The sequence below is a fragment of the Symsagittifera roscoffensis genome, chromosome 4, assembly GCF_963678635.1.
Source record: "Symsagittifera roscoffensis chromosome 4, txSymRosc1.1, whole genome shotgun sequence".
Lineage (NCBI taxonomy): Eukaryota > Metazoa > Xenacoelomorpha > Acoela > Convolutidae > Symsagittifera > Symsagittifera roscoffensis.
In genome coordinates this window covers 65,576,639-65,594,868 of record NC_087065.1, presented here as the reverse complement: position 1 = coordinate 65,594,868, position 18,230 = coordinate 65,576,639, and the positions used below count along the sequence as shown (strand labels likewise).

Below are 18,230 nucleotides of genomic sequence, written 5' to 3'. Positions count from 1 at the left end.
GGACGAAGCCTCAGTCCAACAAAGTTCTAGAAAGATAAAGTTTTCAAAAATTTGCGTAAAACGTTGAAATTTGTTTTTAGCCAAAGATTTTGATTTTTATGTAGCAAAATGACCTTTTTTGGCTATGAACCAAAGATATTTTCTCTTATACAGATTTTTGGCAGTTTTCACTTGGTAGTTTCAGGTAGCTTTTGATCAATTAAAAAGCCAAAATGACCCATTTTTGGGGTAAAATTTTGGATGAGAATTTCGGAGAAACAATGCACCATAATAATTTTGGTGAAATTCTTAGCAGCAATTTGAGAAAAAAGCGTTTGAAATTTAATACTTTCTTCGTTTTGTCCAAATAATTTAAATCAACACTGTGTTGCAAACGTGTTTTTCTTTGAAAAACGTTGTTGACAGGAATCGTCTCCTCCCAGCTGAATTCAGTAGCTCTTTCCCTGTTGAGCACACATGCTCATTAACAGCCATACTTTAACAAGTTCGGTTTCAAATATCTCCTCGATTCGAATTTTAATTTTTATCTTGGTTCTATATGTACCATTTCAGGTTCTGCAATTTTTTTCATGTTACAGGTATATTCGGCTGAAAGGCTGATGTTATATCCACTTAATTGTCTCATATTGCTTCGTTTTCATGGCAAAAGTGTATTTTCAGGAGAATAGAATTTAATTCAAAAAAATATTTTAATTACAATTTTTTAATTAGTTTTTTTTTCGGCTCAACAAGCTTCTAGCATAAAATTGTCGGCTCAGTTACCGCTTCTCATGGTTTTTTTGAAAACTTAATTACATTTTTTGAATTTTCAGTGACTTTTGTCATTTTTGTCAACTATTTGCCCTGCTATGTTTGCGATGTACCGCAAGTGGTGAGAAGCTCCGCTTCGCCTCTGTACTTAATTTCAATTTCTTTCTTTTTGTAATGATGGACAGAAATTGTGAGAACTGTTTTCAATTTGATTACAACACTAAAATAGAAATCAGATAAATGAAAAAAATGTAACAATAAAATAATTAATTTTAAGTGAGTTTATTTTTTTTCAAGGGTAGACTCACAGTGGGCATTGTTGACGCCCTTCGTCTGTCCTCTCTGTTTTTAGTAAATTCAATAAATTTCATTCATATTTAATATTGAATTATAATGAAGCATAATTAATTGTGTTTGCAAATTTATAGGAATAAATTCTTCTTCTTATTCTAGTGGTAATTATCATATCAAATTCTAATGTTCAAAGCAGAGATATTGTTTTCTATATCAGTTCATGTTTAAAAAACGATTCAAAGTTTAATCAGCGTTACCTATTTTTGTTCGCATTGAGCTGTTAGTGAAATCAGAACCGTTATTCAAAACCGTGAACTTATATTTCCGAATTATGCTGTTTTTTTTTTTCTGTGTTTCGCAATCGAAGCATCTAAATGAAGGCGTTTTGGGGTTGAGAATTCTGAGGGGTGAAAAAGTAGTGCGGTAAAATATCGTGGGGAAAATGTATGGTATAAAAAGAGATGGTGGCGAAAAAAAATTCCGGAGTTAGAAAATAGGACACCGTTTTTGATGACGAATAATTAAATGAATTATTGATCTGCATCTAAGAGATGCAAGCTTCTGAGTATATGTCACATAGCGGAAGTTTTCGTACAAAAAACTTGAAAATCCTCAACTTTGATTGCGTTTTGCGCAAATTGGGTAACAAGAATTGAGACTTAAACTACTCGTGGTTTTGCCAGAACCAGCAATGTATAGTTTGCTCGGCTAACTTTCGTCTCGAATTGAATTGAAAGAGATTGATTTTTTTTATTTTTTGGGCTTTCATTGAAAAATTTTGCGAAGTTGACGGAATCGATTTTTAATTCAATATCATTCAAATGAGCTTTTTTTATCTATGCCAATCTATTTCTATTTAAGAAGTATTCATCTCTAATCATACGAATGAAAGTGAGATTACTGCAGTATTTTGACTCCAATAAAACAAAATTGATCAGGTTGATTATGCTGTGCAGTTGAGAAGTCGTTTGTTCTAATGATTGATTCGGTATGGCGGTGAACTCAAAAGTCTAAACTCCAGAAAACCAAGCAATCACTGAATCTGTAATTCAGTGATTTGCAATTGCTCGACTTACCTTTTTACTCTTGATTGAAAAGATAGAAAATTTGATCAAACGTGTAGAAGAAACCCGTTCGGTGAACTCATTGTAAATGTGAAGCTATTGATACCCGTTCGAGTATTTATACGCAATGTACCTGATTGTCACTCAATAAAACTGTACAAAACATTTAGGAATACTAGGCTACCAGCTTGGTGTCATAGGAGGCTAATACGGCATCAGTTACGCCTGCACTAAGGGTGATTACTTCAAAAGCAGTCGTAACCTTTCTAGTACCCCCCCCCCTTTCCACGCACATATGTATATTTTAATCTGAAAACCAATAAAACTGCCTAAACTTAAACGAACTATATTTCGTCAACCAGATTTGGGCTCTAAAAGGCGCATTCAAATTGTGCAGTGATTTTTCTAGTGGTCTTTACTGGATTTAGTTTTTACTGCGAGTTTTTTTGTCTCAATGCTACGCAATTCGCGTAAAACGAAATCCAAGTTTAATATCCCTATATCGTCTCCTTCTAAAAATACGTTTGCTAAATAACTGAATTGACACAAAACAACCATGGTTGACTGAGATGCCATTCCCTTTATTGGCTATTAAACTTGAGATAGCAAGTGTAGTGCAACCGGGTACTAGACTTTTCCCCCGTGAACAACTTTGTCCACAGGACTCACTTCTGGACTCCTTCACAAATCCTTTTTGCAAATCCTCTTCAAAGCTCGTGCGTTTTATTGTGTTCACGTGCGTTCTTTCAGCGGTTTAGGTTCAAGGGTCTACTTCGGTCGTTCAACGGTCTATTTGCAAAATTTAATGTCCCTTCTTAGAACTTTTTACACTTTTTTTCCCGTAAAAACTTATTTCACAGAATGGTCAGAAATAAAGTTCATAATGAATTCAATTTTTTTTGCGTCTCTGGCGCACTTGGTCTGATGGTTACAAATGCGCCTGAGACGGCAAATGTTTTTTTTTGTGAAAAAAAAACAAACGGGAAATAATCCGTTTCAATAACAAATTTTCGGCTTATTGTCTGCTTATGTTTTGTTTGCTTAGTTGCCTTAATGTTGAATAGTTTTTTTTAACTTTTTTTTCATTATACTTGCTTTTATTGTTTTGGTTTATACTGTTTGTAATTTTTGTAACCCTGATTTAGTATATGTTTTTTTTCTTTTTTTTTCCGCTTAAAAACTTTATTCGGACCAAATGATTTAAATGCTAAAATTTTTAATTGAAATTATAGTTCAAGTTTATCATGACAACAATTTTTGCTCGTTTTTTTCTCATTTTGTTTTGGCTGGATAGTTTCAGCATATTTTATATCGGCTTATGGGCCTCATATTGTTTCATTTGACGAGTAAATGAAGTTTTTTTAAAGTATTTTGAGGGGGATTTATTAATTTTTCAAAACTTGATTTTCTTGCTTTTCTTGATTTTTTTCGGCTTAAGGGTTTCTTAAAAGATATTTTCGGCTCTGTTACCGCTGGGAAAATTATCTTCTGATGCCTATTTCACATTCTATTTTCTTGGCATGATTTTTTGAGCTAGTTTTTTTGACATTTTCGGTTTCTTATCGATTTTTTCTTGTGTTTTATATCAAGTGGTGCGAAGCTTTTTTTTCTTGTGTTGTATATCAAGTGGTGTTAGAAGTTGCAGCCAATTCATATGCGGGAAAAGTTCAAATTAAATCAGTTTCTGAAACAAAATTGTCGTTTTTTTCGATTAATCCATCTTTGTCTAAAAATGCTCGTTTTGTTCAAATTCTTACAAAAACGTTATTTGACAGATTGTGCAGTGATATTCTCTGCAGACTTAATTCAAAAACCACTGCATGTTATTTACATTTTCGAAATTTCTTGCGAACATTTCATTGATTCTGAGTTGTTTTTTCATTATCGTTGTTCTGTTTTGTTTGAGAATCTCAAATTCAATCTTTTGAAATCAATTCTGGGTATTGAGAACCCTGGTTTCTGTTTCGAAAACAAGCAAAATTCTGCCTCACTTTTGTTTGATTTTTTGGAAAGTTATTTGTGCAGTTTCTATGTGATTCTCTACATGAGAAACAACATAAAGTTGGTACTTTTTGAATGTGAACTGTTTCAGTTTTATCTGTCTTTCACTTTACAAATTTTTGATTGATTTATGGATTTTTTAAATGTTTTTTTTTGATAAAAAAATGATTTGATTTTTCAATTTTTTTTTCAAAATCAAATAGTTGAAACGACTGTTTCCGCTCACTTAGAGCTGGATAAACGACAGACCTGGAAATTTCTTCATATGTCTACGGGTAATAATGTTTCAAGTAAGTTAACTGAAATATTTTTAGTTATTTTTTGCTTGATTTTTTCGACTATTGTTCTTTTTCAATTTAGGGAATATTTTGTAGTTGCCTTACTTTTTGAAACTTTGGATTATACTGCATTTTTTTTCGTTGGATCAGTCTTTTATCTGCTTGATAAGTCGCCCCTGTGTTGATTTTTCCCAAACCACCGAATACATGATTGAAGTCCAGTTCAAAACCAATTTAGTGTTGCTTGATAATTGCAATCTGCATTTCAGACGTTTTGTTGATCCTTAAATCAAGAATCAGGAATGTGAGGCTTTCTATCATCAGCCACCACCGCCGATATACTTACTCATCAGTGCATAATTATGCAATCAGATTGAAAGGGGGATGCCTTTTCTGTCTGCCTCGTTCTCGTACGACCAGAGACCTCTGAAGAAACATGGTGGGTCGAAAGTGGCAATCGACAAGCCAGATGTCTACCCTCAGCAGCCCAATCAAAAGGAGGTGAGTGCCTTTTGTTTTTTTTTATTCATAGTCTATAAGTTCTTTTAGACTTGATGTTGCGCGGTATACTGGTAGTTAATTCTTAAGAAAAAGAAATATACCGAAAAAGTTTTTTTTTTCGGAAAAAGTAGAATGTTTGAAATTGGGCGCAAAATGTCTTAAGTTTAGTGACAAATGTTTAAACACTAGGAGAGGGACCACCATACGGGCTGTTCAGTTCTTTCTAGATAAACTTTGTTGTGTCCGTGCTTGAAAATCACCAGCAACTTTTTGGTTACTCTGGGCTGAGAATTGTTTTCTCCCCGCAACCAAACAGCACTGATCATGGTTAGCCTCAAACAACCGTCCTTTATAGGGAGGCGGAGACCTCAGCTTGTTACACATTGCTCACTGGGGGTTTTAACACTGATTGCATTTATAATTTGTTATAAATAAGTCTAATATGGATAAAGCTGGTAGCTGAAATCGCAATTTTAAATCGAAGAATGAAGAAAAATCTAATTAAACTAGTTCCGTGTGCGTGAATCTGACCCAGACTTAATGATATGTTTAGGACCACTTCTACAGCCATGTCAAGATGGGTTTCCAAAATCCGCCACTGGACGATGAGCATAAACAGGCGAATAAGAAGGCCATCCTCGCCAATAGGGAGAATGTAATTTGATAAATTGATATCGTTTTTTTTTTGCGCACCAACTTGCGCGGTCTGCTTTAGCAGTCGCTAATTTCTGCATGTCTTTTTTCGCTAATTAACGCAGATCAAACCAAAATTGATGCACTTCTCTACTCAATGGACGAAAAAATTCCTTAAAATTTGAAGTGCAATTTGTTGGCTTTTTGTGGCGTTTTCGCAATTTATATTTTTCTTGTCAGATTCTGAAGAGCATTTTGGAGGTGAAGCAGAAGCGAGATGAGCACAACAATACTGGGGCTTCAAATGACTCCCGCAAGAAGTTCCTGCTCAACAAGGATCGATTCTGGCCGGTGTGTTGCCTTCATTTTTTATTACACTGACAAATAAGTTGTACAAACCAGTGTCTTTCAAAGTACGCAATTTAGGTTTACTAAAGATAAAAACAAAAATGGGAGCCTTTTGGCAAGCCACTAAGTGTCCATGAAACCCGATGTATTGGCTGCTTATTTTCTGTAACTGTGGGTTTTAATGTTCCGACCATTAGTGGCGATTCGAAGTAAAAATTGTCACAAAATTGTCCCAGTGGCGAGAAAAAAACCGGTTTGATTTTTAATTAATTCTGTCCTAATTTCGAATGAGTAGAGCGATCGGAAAATTAACGGTCGTTATAAAAGTTGGGTCATTTAGGCTGAAATCTTTTGATTTTACTAGACGAACTAGCTTTGAAGGCTTAGTTTGACTCTTCCTTGGCAATTAGAGTTTTCATTAAAATATTGAAAAATTTTCTACTTCTTTGTTGTTGATCATATTGATCAAGATAAATGTTGTTGATCATACTCAACTTACTAACTTAATACGCGTTGGTATAGTCCATTCATCACTCCACGCACAAGAAATGACACTAATTCTAAGCAATAAGAAAAACGTTTTAGTTTTGTAATTTTTAACTTGCGAGAGCTGATGTCTTGTAATAGGGATTTAGACTGTTTCCCTTTAACAATATTGCTTGCAATAAATTGAACTTGCTTTATTGATGAATTTTTCGCTTCTTAATGACCCTGGCGATAAGCAAGGTATTGACATCGGGTACTAGACATTTCCCCCGTAAATTATGTTGTTCACAAGACTCGAACTCATTCATCTGCTAGGCCTTTCTGTTGCAACAGACTTATTTTGAGCAAGTTAGAACTTTAAATATCAGGCTAAATCGAAATTTCTTTTTATGTTGTAAGTTCACCAACTCGATTGGTTTTTTTCTTTCATTTTTTGTGTTTTGTGAGCTTAATAGGTTTTGGCTTATTTTATATCGCATTATTGACCTCTTTTCGCGTAGTATGAGGACAAAAAAAATGTGTGTTCTAGGGGGAAAGGGACCTAAAAAGGGAAAGTTTTTTCTGCATAAAGGATTTCTGCTCAGGGTTTTCGGCTCTGCTGCCGCTTGGTAATTACTTATTCAAATGCAATCAACTATTCGTCGCAGGAGGCGTAGAGGTAACGCACCTGCCTAAGACAACAAAAGCTGGTGGTTCAAGTTTTTGTACTTTTTCGGATTTAAAACCGTCTGTTTTTTTGTCGGCTTAATTCCTGTAGCCCGACTTTGTTTGAAGCTTCAGCTTTCTTCCAAGTTGCTGCAACACCCATGCTTGAGGCGAAAAAGTTCGATTCCAGTCGATACCTGTCTTTTTTCGCAAATTGAAAATTTTCAGATAGTTTAGATTATTTTCTCAATGCAAAGTTTTGCCGGCTTAGTTCCGAAGAAAGAAGTTTAATGAAAATTTGGTTGATTTCTGGCCTTCTGAAACTAAAGTGTCTAATGTTGCAGGTTATTTTTTCCGGATGTCTTGGCCTTCTGTATGTTTTCTTTACATTTTTTGGGTTCTTCTCAATTGATTTCATTTATAGTGAATCATATTTGAATCGGAAGTGGCGCGAAACTCGGCTTCGCCTCTGTGTTTAAAGTTCAATTTTCTTGCTTGGCGCGTTATCCGAAATTCCTTGGTTAAAAAACAGGTATTATTAAATTTTATGGGATTGGGTTTTTCATTTGTTTTGTGACTTTTTTATGACGCTTTTAAAAAATATTCTACCTATTTTCCAAAAAAAAATGGTATCTATGGAAATGCTGTCTACTCCACTGTGTGCGTGCATAAGCCCCAATTGTCTGTTTACTTTACCCCAATATCTACAGTCTTCGAAAAAGTTATGACCCTTGAAATTGTAAGTGAATAAGCAGCTCTTCTGAAGAAGTGGCTACGCCCAATTTTTTTTTATTAAAAGCTATGATTCCCCGAAATCAATTTTTTGATTTGTTGGCTGTTTTTGAATTTTTTTGACTTTTTTGATAGCTATCCTGTCAAATTTGTTATCAAAGGTTTAATTGAAACAACTGTTTGTTAAATTTCTACCGGCATAAGTGACTACGCTCAGTTTCCTTTTGAAAAATAATGGCCTTCTAAAAGTCAAAGTTTTGAAATTTCGACCGTTTTTTGGATTTTTATTTACTTTCTCGAAACTTACCCTGCCAATTCTTAGGTTAAGAGTTCAATCGAGATGCCCAGTTTTGCAATTTTTCTCTGCTAAAGCGGATTTTTGAACTTTCGAACCTTTTGAATTTTCTTAAAAACTGCCCTATCAAATCTGAGACGAAGGCTTCTATCGAAAGAACAGTTTGCGAGAATTTTTTCCGCAGAAGCAACGACTCCTTAATTTTTTCATTTTCTCCATTTTCTCAAAATTTTTTAGTACAGAAACAACAGAGTTTTTGGGCAAAAACCAATTTTTTAATTTTTCAAAGTACCCATTCAAAAATATCAAACAATCAAGTTCAGCTTTAGCTGACCCTATTTATTTTTTATCGAAGGATGGGAAGTTTTTGGTTCACCTAGTTTTTTTTTCAACATTTTCATTTTTTTTGCTTTGTTTTTTGTGTTGTATCGCATGTGGTGCAATGATCCGCTTTGTCCGTGTATGAATATGGTTGGAGCAGTCTGTGGTACTTGCCCAGCTTCCGGTAATCCTTGTTTTCTTCGGTATTAATCTGTTCAGAATTAACAATTTTCAAAAAACATTTTTCCAAAAATATTAGTGTGCTGCAAATATTGTGTGTGCTTTTTTAATGTAGTACCACTACCGTGTGAAGCCCCAGCTCACCAGTTGGATGAACGACTTGTCCTCGCCCACCAAAGACTTGTTTCACCTAGGCAAACGCATCCCCTCATTCCAAAGGAAAGAAGAGCTCCTCTTCGCTTTGGCTGAGCACAAGGTGCCAATGGTCAGAGCTATCTGGACCATCAAGCTAGATGCACATCATAAGTCATCACAGAAAGAGGAGATTTCAAAAAAGAAATCGAGAGGCGAGTTCATATGGTCAGCTTTGATTTTCTTTAACTACAGGATTGGACTGTTGTTAATTTATTGCGGAAATATCCGATCATATCTTTTTTTGTTTTCGTAATTGTGCTCTTTTTCTTGAAACCTTTTCTTGTGTTAGAGCATTTCATGTTTCGTCCAACTTAAAGCTACTTTTCATATTATGGATATACTTTAAGAACGTCCTTTATGGCAACTTTTCCAGGCGGCAGTCAAGGTCCAGACATCGGCAATGATTGGACACATGCTGTGTGTCTTTTCATGTCAAATCTCTACAAGAGGATGCTGGACCACGAGCTGAAAGTGAACCTTCTTGAAAGAGATGAAAACTACCACCAGCAGAGCTCATTTTGGACCTACACCACTCGTCTTGTGAAATGCATGTTTGAAGAGGGATTGTTGGACAAACACGAGTTCCTGCTGTGGCTCCTGCAGGCCATACAATGTGAACTGAAACCGCCGGATGACCCATTCAACAAGATCTTCATACCGCTGATTTATGGTGTAAGTTAAGCTGTTGTCGATAAGCGATGAGTGAAAACTTAGGTTGCCTCTTCATAGTTTACAGGGTACACTAAAATGTCAGAATCTCTTTGTGACCGGCAATCAGTTTGTTTTCGAAATGGGTTAAACTCGAATGTATTAAATTAATTTTAATTCTAAGCCAACAACTTGCATTAAGTTCGATCTTGAAATCTTTGAGGAAATTTCTTTAGGCTGAAGTTTTCTAAATAATTTCAATTGTAAATGATGTTTAAGTATTTGGACGAGATAGTGCAGAGTGAGCCTTTGAGTAGACGTCTGGCCTTCTTCTGTACACGCAATCTCACCCTCATGTACGAGAACAGTCTAGAAGCTGCAGTATTGTCCTCACTCTCACCAAACACAGCCGCACTCAACCCAGAGTAAGTAGCGTCTAAGTTATTCCGTTGTTAGGAAATAAGGATGATCCTGGGAGCAGGAAAAGAATATAAAGTATAACATTCTGATCATCCTAGAATTTACTTAGACTCTTAAGTATAATGTGTACTGAGAAACACCATCGCAGACGCGAGCAGCCCCTAAAAATCATTGACAATAAACTCAATTTCAAATATATTTACCCTTGCGATAGCAAGGGTATTGCAATCTGGTACTAGACTTTTTTCCCGTAAGCAACTTTGTCCAAAGGACTCACTTCTGGATTCCTTCACTAACCTCTGCAAATCCTCTTTTCTTCATTCTCTTTGCAAATCCTACTTCTGTCGGCTGCAAATATCAAGCATGGCTGTGTTTGTTATTTTAATTATCCGTCCTTTTTAAAATTTTATGTTGGTTGTGATTTTTTCTTACTCGATTTGTTAAAGTTTTATTTTTTGTCTTTTTTTCCGCTTAATAGGCTCGAGCCTATTTTATGTCGGCTTAGTGGCCTAATTTCGAGTGGTTTCAAGAAAAACATAGTTTTCACGTTATCCTCTGGCCTATATTATATTGGTTTAATGGCAGCATATTGCGCCTTTAGACGGGCGAAAAAAATGTGTGTGAGTGTGTGTTTTGAGGGTGAGGGGTACTTAATAACTTCTTATTAATTGTTTTGTATTTTTTCTTTTTTTTTCGGCTTGATAGGTTTTGGCTTATATTAGATTGGATTAGTCGCTACATTTTACGTCGTCGTCTCACGAGCTGTGTATGTGTTTTGAGGGTGAGGGAGACTTCATAATTCTCAAGAAGTCTTAATTCTGTTTTTCGGCGTTGTTTTTTTTAATTTCTTTTTTTTCGACTTGATAGGTTTCGGCCAATATAATATCGGCATAGTGCCCCATATTGTTTCATTTGACGTGTGAATAGAATTTTGAAAGTGTTCATTTTGACCAAAAGACCAGCTAATAAATACAGCCAATGATAAGGATGTTAACACAGACTATTATTGTTCCGGCTTTCATAACGGAATATTTGTGCTCGGGGTGTTTTTTTTCAGAAAAATTTTGACTTTTTATTAAGCCATTTATGACGTAATTTTTTATATCATTCAAAATTTATTGTTGTCCTGAGCTTAAATTTTGAAAAATATTTTACCGGTGATCATTTTTTGGAAAGTTATGGGGGTTTAAAATTTGCCAATTTGGGACAATTAACGCGCGATATTTTTCGCGCTATTAACGCGTTAGCGGAGATTTAATCCGTCATAGAAATCGCTCCAAATCGGTTGGAGGAAGTTTTTCTTTGCCATAATTGATTTGTTACTAGGAGCGAAATTTATCACTTTGTACTTAATATGGCGTGTGGGGGATGATTTTCACAAAAATCCAAATTTAAAAAAAATTTCATTTGGTGTTTTTTTTTACATTTAGTTTTTTCATGTTATTACTTATCCATAGGCTGCTGTATAAAATGAGGCATGCTAGTTGGTTTTTTTTCAAATTGACTGGTTTTGCTTATGCGTCATAATTGGCGTGTTCACTTAAGAAATTTTGTAGACTCAAAATTTTACTCATTCAGTTTTTCCCAGTAGCGTTGTCGGTCGTATTTTTGCTTGTAGATGGGAAGTGAAACTTCGCCTCTTTGTTCAAACTTTGCCTTATCGATCGAACTAATTCAAAATTTTCAATTTTTTCGACTTAGCGGCTCTCGTGTTTTGTATCTCAAGTGGTGCGAAGCTCAGCTTGGCCTCTGTGTAATAAGTTAATTTGGTAATGTTTTAGCTTTACTTTTGCCCTGTTGGTCCTCCTAGGTCCGCTGTAATCATGTACTCCATTGATTTAGTTCTATGAATTGGTACAAAATGATTTAGTTTTGTAATGCCTACATGATAATAAGTAAATATTCCTTTGGCTATTATGTTTCCAGTGATTTGCCTTTGTTGCTTTTTCCTATACCTTGTCAATCCATGGTTATTCGCTTTATTTAATTTCATTAAAATCATTTCCTTGCTGTTATGTAGACGATCGTTTCTTTTTGAACATGCGGAGCGTGGTGTCATTTTACGGTATCACCGTTTTTCCAACCTCAATCACAATCAAATGTGCTCATTTTTCGGTGGTACTTTTGCATTTTTTGAATCTGGTCAACTTTTGATGCATAACATTCTTAGTCTCTGCCATCAGCAAGGGTATTGCAATCAGGTACTAGACTTTTTTCCCTTAAATTACTTTGTTCACAGAATGTTCAAAATTAGAATTGGTAAATTTTGAATCAGTTCTTTTTGAATTCAAGTTTCTTTACGTCTCCAGCACTCTTGTTGTGGAGGCAACAAATACACCTGGGACCACAAAGGTTCTGGTTTTGAGTCTGACCGACTAGTTTTTTTTCAAGCGTGAAAGATTCCGTTTCAAAATTGTCGGCTTATTGTTAATCTGCATAGGTTTTGTCGGCTTAGTTGCCACATCAGAGAATTGCTTTTTTTGTGTAATTTTTTTTAACATTGTAGTTGGTTTTATAGTGTTTTGATTACACTAGCGTCAGCAAATAAAGTTTCTTGATTTTATAGTGTTTTGATTACACTAACCTTCTTTTTTTCTAACCTAGCTCGCAAATAAAAGTGTTCATTAAAAGTGTTCACTTATTTGGAAATTTTACTGAAGCATTGGAAATTGCATAGCATCTGTTCTCTGCTTTTTTTGTGACTAGTGTTCGGCTTTTACCTATTGAACTTCTGTGGTTAAGTGGTTAGGGTGTGACACTCTGAATCTGTAGGTCGCAGGTTCGAATTTCAGACGTAGCCGAATTTTTTTTTTTTTAGTAATTCGAGGCTTTTTCTACGTTTTCTTTGTGCTTTTTATAAAGCTGCTTTTTTGTCGTGTTCTCGCTAATGTCTGCGAATTGAAGCTTCTGCTCTGCTCTGTGTTTACTTTTGATGTTTGTAATTTTAGTAACCTTGACTTCGAATGTTTTTTTTTCGCTTTAAAATTTTTTCGGCGCAAATGAATGATTTCGGCTTATATTGTATCAGCTTAGTGGGCTAATTTTGATTAGTTTCAAGGGAAACATAATTTGTGTGCTCTCCTTTGGATCCAACAGAATTTTTAGATTTAAATTGATTTTTTTGTCGGCTTAAAAACTTCGGCCCAATTTTTGTCGGCTTGCTCGCCGGATGTTTGACTTCTATAGTTTTTATCGCCGATTTTTTAAGTTTTTTTTCATTTTCAAGAGGGTTTATTATAGTTCATGATTTCCTGGTTTTTGGATTTTGTTTTATTTTTGTATTTGGTTAAAGATTGAGAATTATTATTGGAAAGCGATTCAATTGATGGCATAGCGTATTGTTCTCATCTAAAAACTTTTTTAATATAAGTCATGAATTTCTTAACTTTTTTGCCATTTTGGCTTGTTTGTCTACGAAAATGAATGGCAAGTGTCGCACTCGTGCTTGTTTTTTTCCTTTACAGGCGTTTTGTCTTTTCATATCATTTTTTGTCTTATTCCATCTCTCTAAACTTTGCGTATCAAATTCATATTTGATGAGTTTATTGTGATTGGGTTATTTTGATTACATTTGTTCAGATTTGAAGAATGTTTTTTTTTGCGGAAATTGTTTGAAACTTGAGCATTCCTTTTTTCAGTTTTTTTTTCATTTTGATCTGTTTAAAGCAAATATTTCTCGTGATGTTTATAAACGATTGTTCCTGTAGGATGTGCAGGTTCGTTAGCTGCTAGTTTTCAAGCAACGTTTTGGCTAGCATTAAGGAAATTTTTTATCTCTAGTGTTTGACCAAAACTTTTTTCTGAGCGTTTCGGTATATTGGTTATGAGAATCAACTGAGTGGAGATTGTGTAGCCCGAATCCTTCTTTTGTTATAGGTAATTCATTTTTATAATAATTTCTAGAATTTTTTCTTAATTCTTTTTGGCCGACGATTATTTCAGCTGAATTTATTCAAGTTTATTATTTTCGATTTTTGGCATTTTCTTTTGTATCGCAAGTGGTGCGAAGCGCAGCTTCGCTTCTGTGTATTTTTGTATCTGGTTTTTGGTGGCTGGTTCATGATTGATAGAAAACGGGTTTAATGAAAATGTATGGGATTTCGGCTTTAATAATTAGTTTTTCAGACGCTTATGTCAGTTTGTACACTTTTCGCAAACTGTTCTACTTTTTTCGAGGATTACTTACCGATTTTCAACAAAGTGTTTACATTGGAGAAACTTGTTAACTGTGTGCCTGAAAGTTCCGCTAGTCTCTTTTTACTACACTGGATATTTTATTTTTTCGAAATTTCCAGTTGGGGGAGTTTTCGACCCATTTTTTTGGATTTATTTCATTTTCTCGAAAATTTTTATGACAAATCTGAGATTAACAGTTCAGATTTAAGAGCGTGTTTTTGCACTTGGAAAAAGAGTATTATTTTCAAAAATTTAGTCTGTTTTTCGGAGAAGTTTGCCAAAACTACTCTGCCAAACCTGAGATAAAGGGATCAGTAGAAAAAACAGGAGAAGTTTCTTGGCATAGTGTCTATGTCCTAGTTTTTGCAGAAAAGCTATGCTAAAATCAGAAAAATCTTTCTTTCGAAATCTCGACCATTTTTGGACGTTTTTTGACTTATCTCGGGAATGAAGTTACCAAATCTAATGGTAAGGTTTCAATCGAAAGAATTTGCACTGGGAAATTTCTCTCTGTATTGGCTACGCCCTAACTTTTGTGGAAAAGCAAAGTAAGACTCAACAATTTTTGTTCGTTTGGATTTTTCAAAATTTTCTCTTCTGCCAAATCTGATATTAAGGGGTCAATCGGACGAACAAAATGTAAAGATATTACCTGCATAAGCAAATTTTGTGAGGAATCCAGTATAGACTCAAGAAATGTTTGACCTTTGGACTTCGTTCAATTTCCCAATTTCTAAAAAAGAAATCAATCAAACGAGATAAAATACTCTTGCAAAAGTATTTTCTCCCTACTTTCAACAAAATTCAGCTATGGACTTTGTAAATGTTCAATTTTGACATTTTAAAAAATACCCATAACCTTTTGCATCAGTTGCGTAATATAAGATATTTTTCATTAGTTTTAACTTTTATTATTTCCGTTTTTAATTTTTGACCCTTTTAGAGCTACTTTTCTCGCTTGTTTGCAAAGTGGAATTTTAAATCTGTGTGAAAAATATGATTTAGAAAAAACAATCATTAAAAGTACGTCGTTTAGTTATTTAAGGAACAGAGACTCTAGATCTCGTTCAATTCTTTCTTGAGGCAATGTTAGAGAAAACGCAGACGAGGTGAACAAATTCCCCCTCAAATTGATTTAGAGGGAACTATTTTGTGATTTTGAATGAAAGTTGGAATTTTAGGCCAATCAGAATTAAGAGTTTTACACGTAGCGCTTCAATCTATTATATATTTAAATGCGGGCTTCACTATCTCGCCATGATTAAGCTTGTTCAACGTATTACTTTTGCATGTTTAACGAAAGAATTTTTGCACGTTTAAGCTAAATCGTATATTGCAATGCTTAAGATTTTTTAATTTTCCAGTTCGATTTCAGTTGAATTTTCAAAACAAGTTCGCAAGTAGCAACCCAATAGTGTGATGCTTTCAAGCTGTCCAGGGGTTGCGAATTTGGCCTCCAAATCCTTTTAGTGTACGAGATACGACAATTGAAATTCCCAACCCTGTAATTGAGTGCTGTCAGAGTACTCTCAAGGATTGGGAATCTTGCCTCCAAATATGACTGCTCAAATCCTTGTAGTTTTCGAGGTGTTTTATGGCGTGTTTTATGATTTAAAAAAAAAATTCAGAAAAATTAGATTTAATAAAATTTAAAAGAATGGAAATTTCCAACCTTGTAGTTGGGCACTGTAATGGTACTCTCAGGAGTTCCAAATTACAAATCTTGCGTTCGAATGTGACTGCTCAAATGCTCTTAGCTTCCGAGATGTCATTTTTGTTGTCATTTTTTTTAAAAAAATAACATAAGTTTTCTGTAAATTTTGTGAAAAAATCACAAAAAATGCAATATCTCAAAAACTACAAAGATTTGAGCATCTTTGTAGTTTTCGAGATATTACGTTTTTTTTTGATTTTTTCACAAAATTCTCAGAAAACTTATACTAGTTTTTTAATTTGAAATTCCTCAGCCTGTAGTTGGGGGCTGTCAGGGAACTTTCAGGGGTTGCCAGTCTTGCCTCCAAATACGACTGCTCAAATCTTGGTATTTTTTGAGATATGACGTTTTTTATTGTTTTTCAAAAAATTTCAGAAAACTTGAATTTAATTTTTTTTCTTCAAAATTTGAAATTATTAACCCTGCGCTGGGGGCTGTCAGGGTACTCTCAGGGGTTGCCAGTCTTGCCTCAAAATATGACTACTCAAACCTGGGTAGTTTCCGAGATATATCGTTTTTTCTGGTTTTTAAAAAAAGGTTTTCTAGAAAACTTAAGTTTGAAGTAAGTCAAAATTTGAAATTCACAACACTTTAGTTAGGTACAGTAAGACTACTCTCAGGAGTTGCAAATTTTGCGTCCAAATGCGACTGCTCCATTGCTATTAGTTTCCGAGATGTGACGTTTAATAATTCATCTCAAATTTTTTGAAAGAACATAGTTAAAGAAGCAGATTTTATTTCCAATATATCCGGTTTTTGTGAGGTGTTAAAAATTCGAAGCACCCGAGGTGCGTTACACGCTAGTCCAATTTAAATAGAGGGTACGGCAATTTTAACCCCAGAAGTGTTTCGAGTTGTGAAGCTGTAGATCTTTTTACGAAAAAATGGGTGCATATTTATGTATATAGCGCCCGTTGGCTGCAACAACAACAGATGCACATCATGTCCTCCTTGAGTCATAGGAATGTGTGGGAGGACTACCTGCAGTGTGGCCACCACAAGGCCATGATGATGAGTCTCTCCTGCGCACTCCATCTCATCACCCTTTGCTGTCCATCCGCTCTCATATGGGTTGTTCCCAGGTCACAGGTCAGCCACATGTTCATTCTGATTTTTTGAAAAAGATATGAAAATTCTGGTCATTCAATGGTTAACAGAATCCAAATATCTGAAATTTGTCTTCGAAAGGTTGGAAAGATAAAATAGATGTTGCTTTGTAAAACAATCTCTCAGTGGCGGCAAATAGTGGTTTAAAATTGTCACTGGTCGTGTTAGAATGGGTTCAGAAGGAGTGAAAGTAGTGTTCTAACACGGTATATATCTTATCGAGTTTTTTCTAATGTTTGATTCACTCATTTTGATTTTCGTCGGCTCTTTTAATAAATCTGCCTAATACAAGGGATATTAGTTTTTAGGTACAATATTTGAGTGTGTTTATTTAACCATTGAATCTTCACCGAGGAATAATTAAGGGAGATCTTCTCAGTCAAAACTAGAGCCTTGTTGCAAGTTCAAGTTTTGTGTGTAGGTGGAGTTGTTGTCTCCGCCTTTGCCTCAAACGAGTGAAGATGGGACAGAGCAGTTACCTCTACAGATAGACGAAGGCTCTCCATTGGACAACCTCGCTGTGTCACCTAGTAGGCTTAACAGAATAATTCCTGAAAATGCCAAAGTTTTTGCCTCTCCTATGTAAAACAAATCTTTTAAATCAGAAAGGTTTTTAAAATAGGTAACTGTATTAAACATCGTCACATATACGGTAGAAGCTGTGAAAAATTCGACTTATATACAGTAGTAGTGTGCACGGCATAAGCTGTAAAAAAAGACGACCTATAGGTTGAAAAAGAACTGGGGTTCATCGGTGAGTTTTTGAGGATTTGCCAAACCGCTTTTTAGCCTTTCAGGGTTTTTTCAATACGATTGAAAAATAAATGGTTTTTGTGTTTCCAGGCGATCTCCCACTTCCCTTCTCTGAGCAAGATGGGCCGGACATCAGTGCGGACGTTAAGGATCAGTTAGTATATGCGGAGGAACTAATTCGGAACAGGAGCATGGCTATAGAACAGAGATGGTCTTCTGCCAAGTACCAGGAGTCGTCTTTTGGTGAGATTTTGTGAGCTTTTTAAGAAAAATGTTAACCAAACTGAACAAGCATTTGAATTGTATCTCACAGACAGTTAACAATTAAATGAGTTTTTCATAATTTTTATTCAAAAAAAAAAAACAAAAGAAAATGCCAATTATCTAGCTTCTCCAATATCCGTTTGTGATTAGAAGAAGAAGAAGAATTTATTTCTCCATATAGTTGATAATACAAGCATCAATTTATTTAAATTATTAAATCAACAAAATGAAGGGGATAGACAAAAGGCGCAGTATGTTCCTACTTGACGTCTACCCGTTGAACAAATTAGGATTGCAACTAAGTAATAAAGATAAATTTATATTCGAATAAAAATAGGATTGTGGGGAAAAATTTATTTTGCCCTAAAATTAAGCCCTCATTAAGGAATAGTTATTACATCTAGTCCTGTCATTTCGGTCAATTC

General features: G+C 34.8%; 2 protein-coding genes across 3 annotated transcripts in view; one reads left to right on the top strand and one right to left on the bottom strand.

Annotated features, from left to right (window-relative positions):
- Nucleotides 1-18,230, bottom strand: part of LOC134843757 (exportin-T-like) — a 551,312-nt gene that overhangs the window by 146,020 nt on the left and 387,062 nt on the right. The window lies entirely within an intron of this gene.
- Nucleotides 4,661-18,230, top strand: part of LOC134843644 (mediator of RNA polymerase II transcription subunit 12-like protein) — a 46,258-nt gene continuing 32,688 nt past the window's right edge. Inside the window, exons 1-9 of the mRNA XM_063859838.1 lie at nt 4,661-4,888; nt 5,442-5,543; nt 5,762-5,872; nt 8,644-8,875; nt 9,097-9,395; nt 9,651-9,796; nt 16,590-16,770; nt 17,210-17,318; nt 17,632-17,784. Of these exons, the coding sequence (XP_063715908.1) occupies nt 4,772-4,888; nt 5,442-5,543; nt 5,762-5,872; nt 8,644-8,875; nt 9,097-9,395; nt 9,651-9,796; nt 16,590-16,770; nt 17,210-17,318; nt 17,632-17,784 (1,450 nt within the window). The 5' untranslated portion in view covers nt 4,661-4,771. The remainder of the gene's footprint in view (nt 4,889-5,441; nt 5,544-5,761; nt 5,873-8,643; nt 8,876-9,096; nt 9,396-9,650; nt 9,797-16,589; nt 16,771-17,209; nt 17,319-17,631; nt 17,785-18,230) is intronic.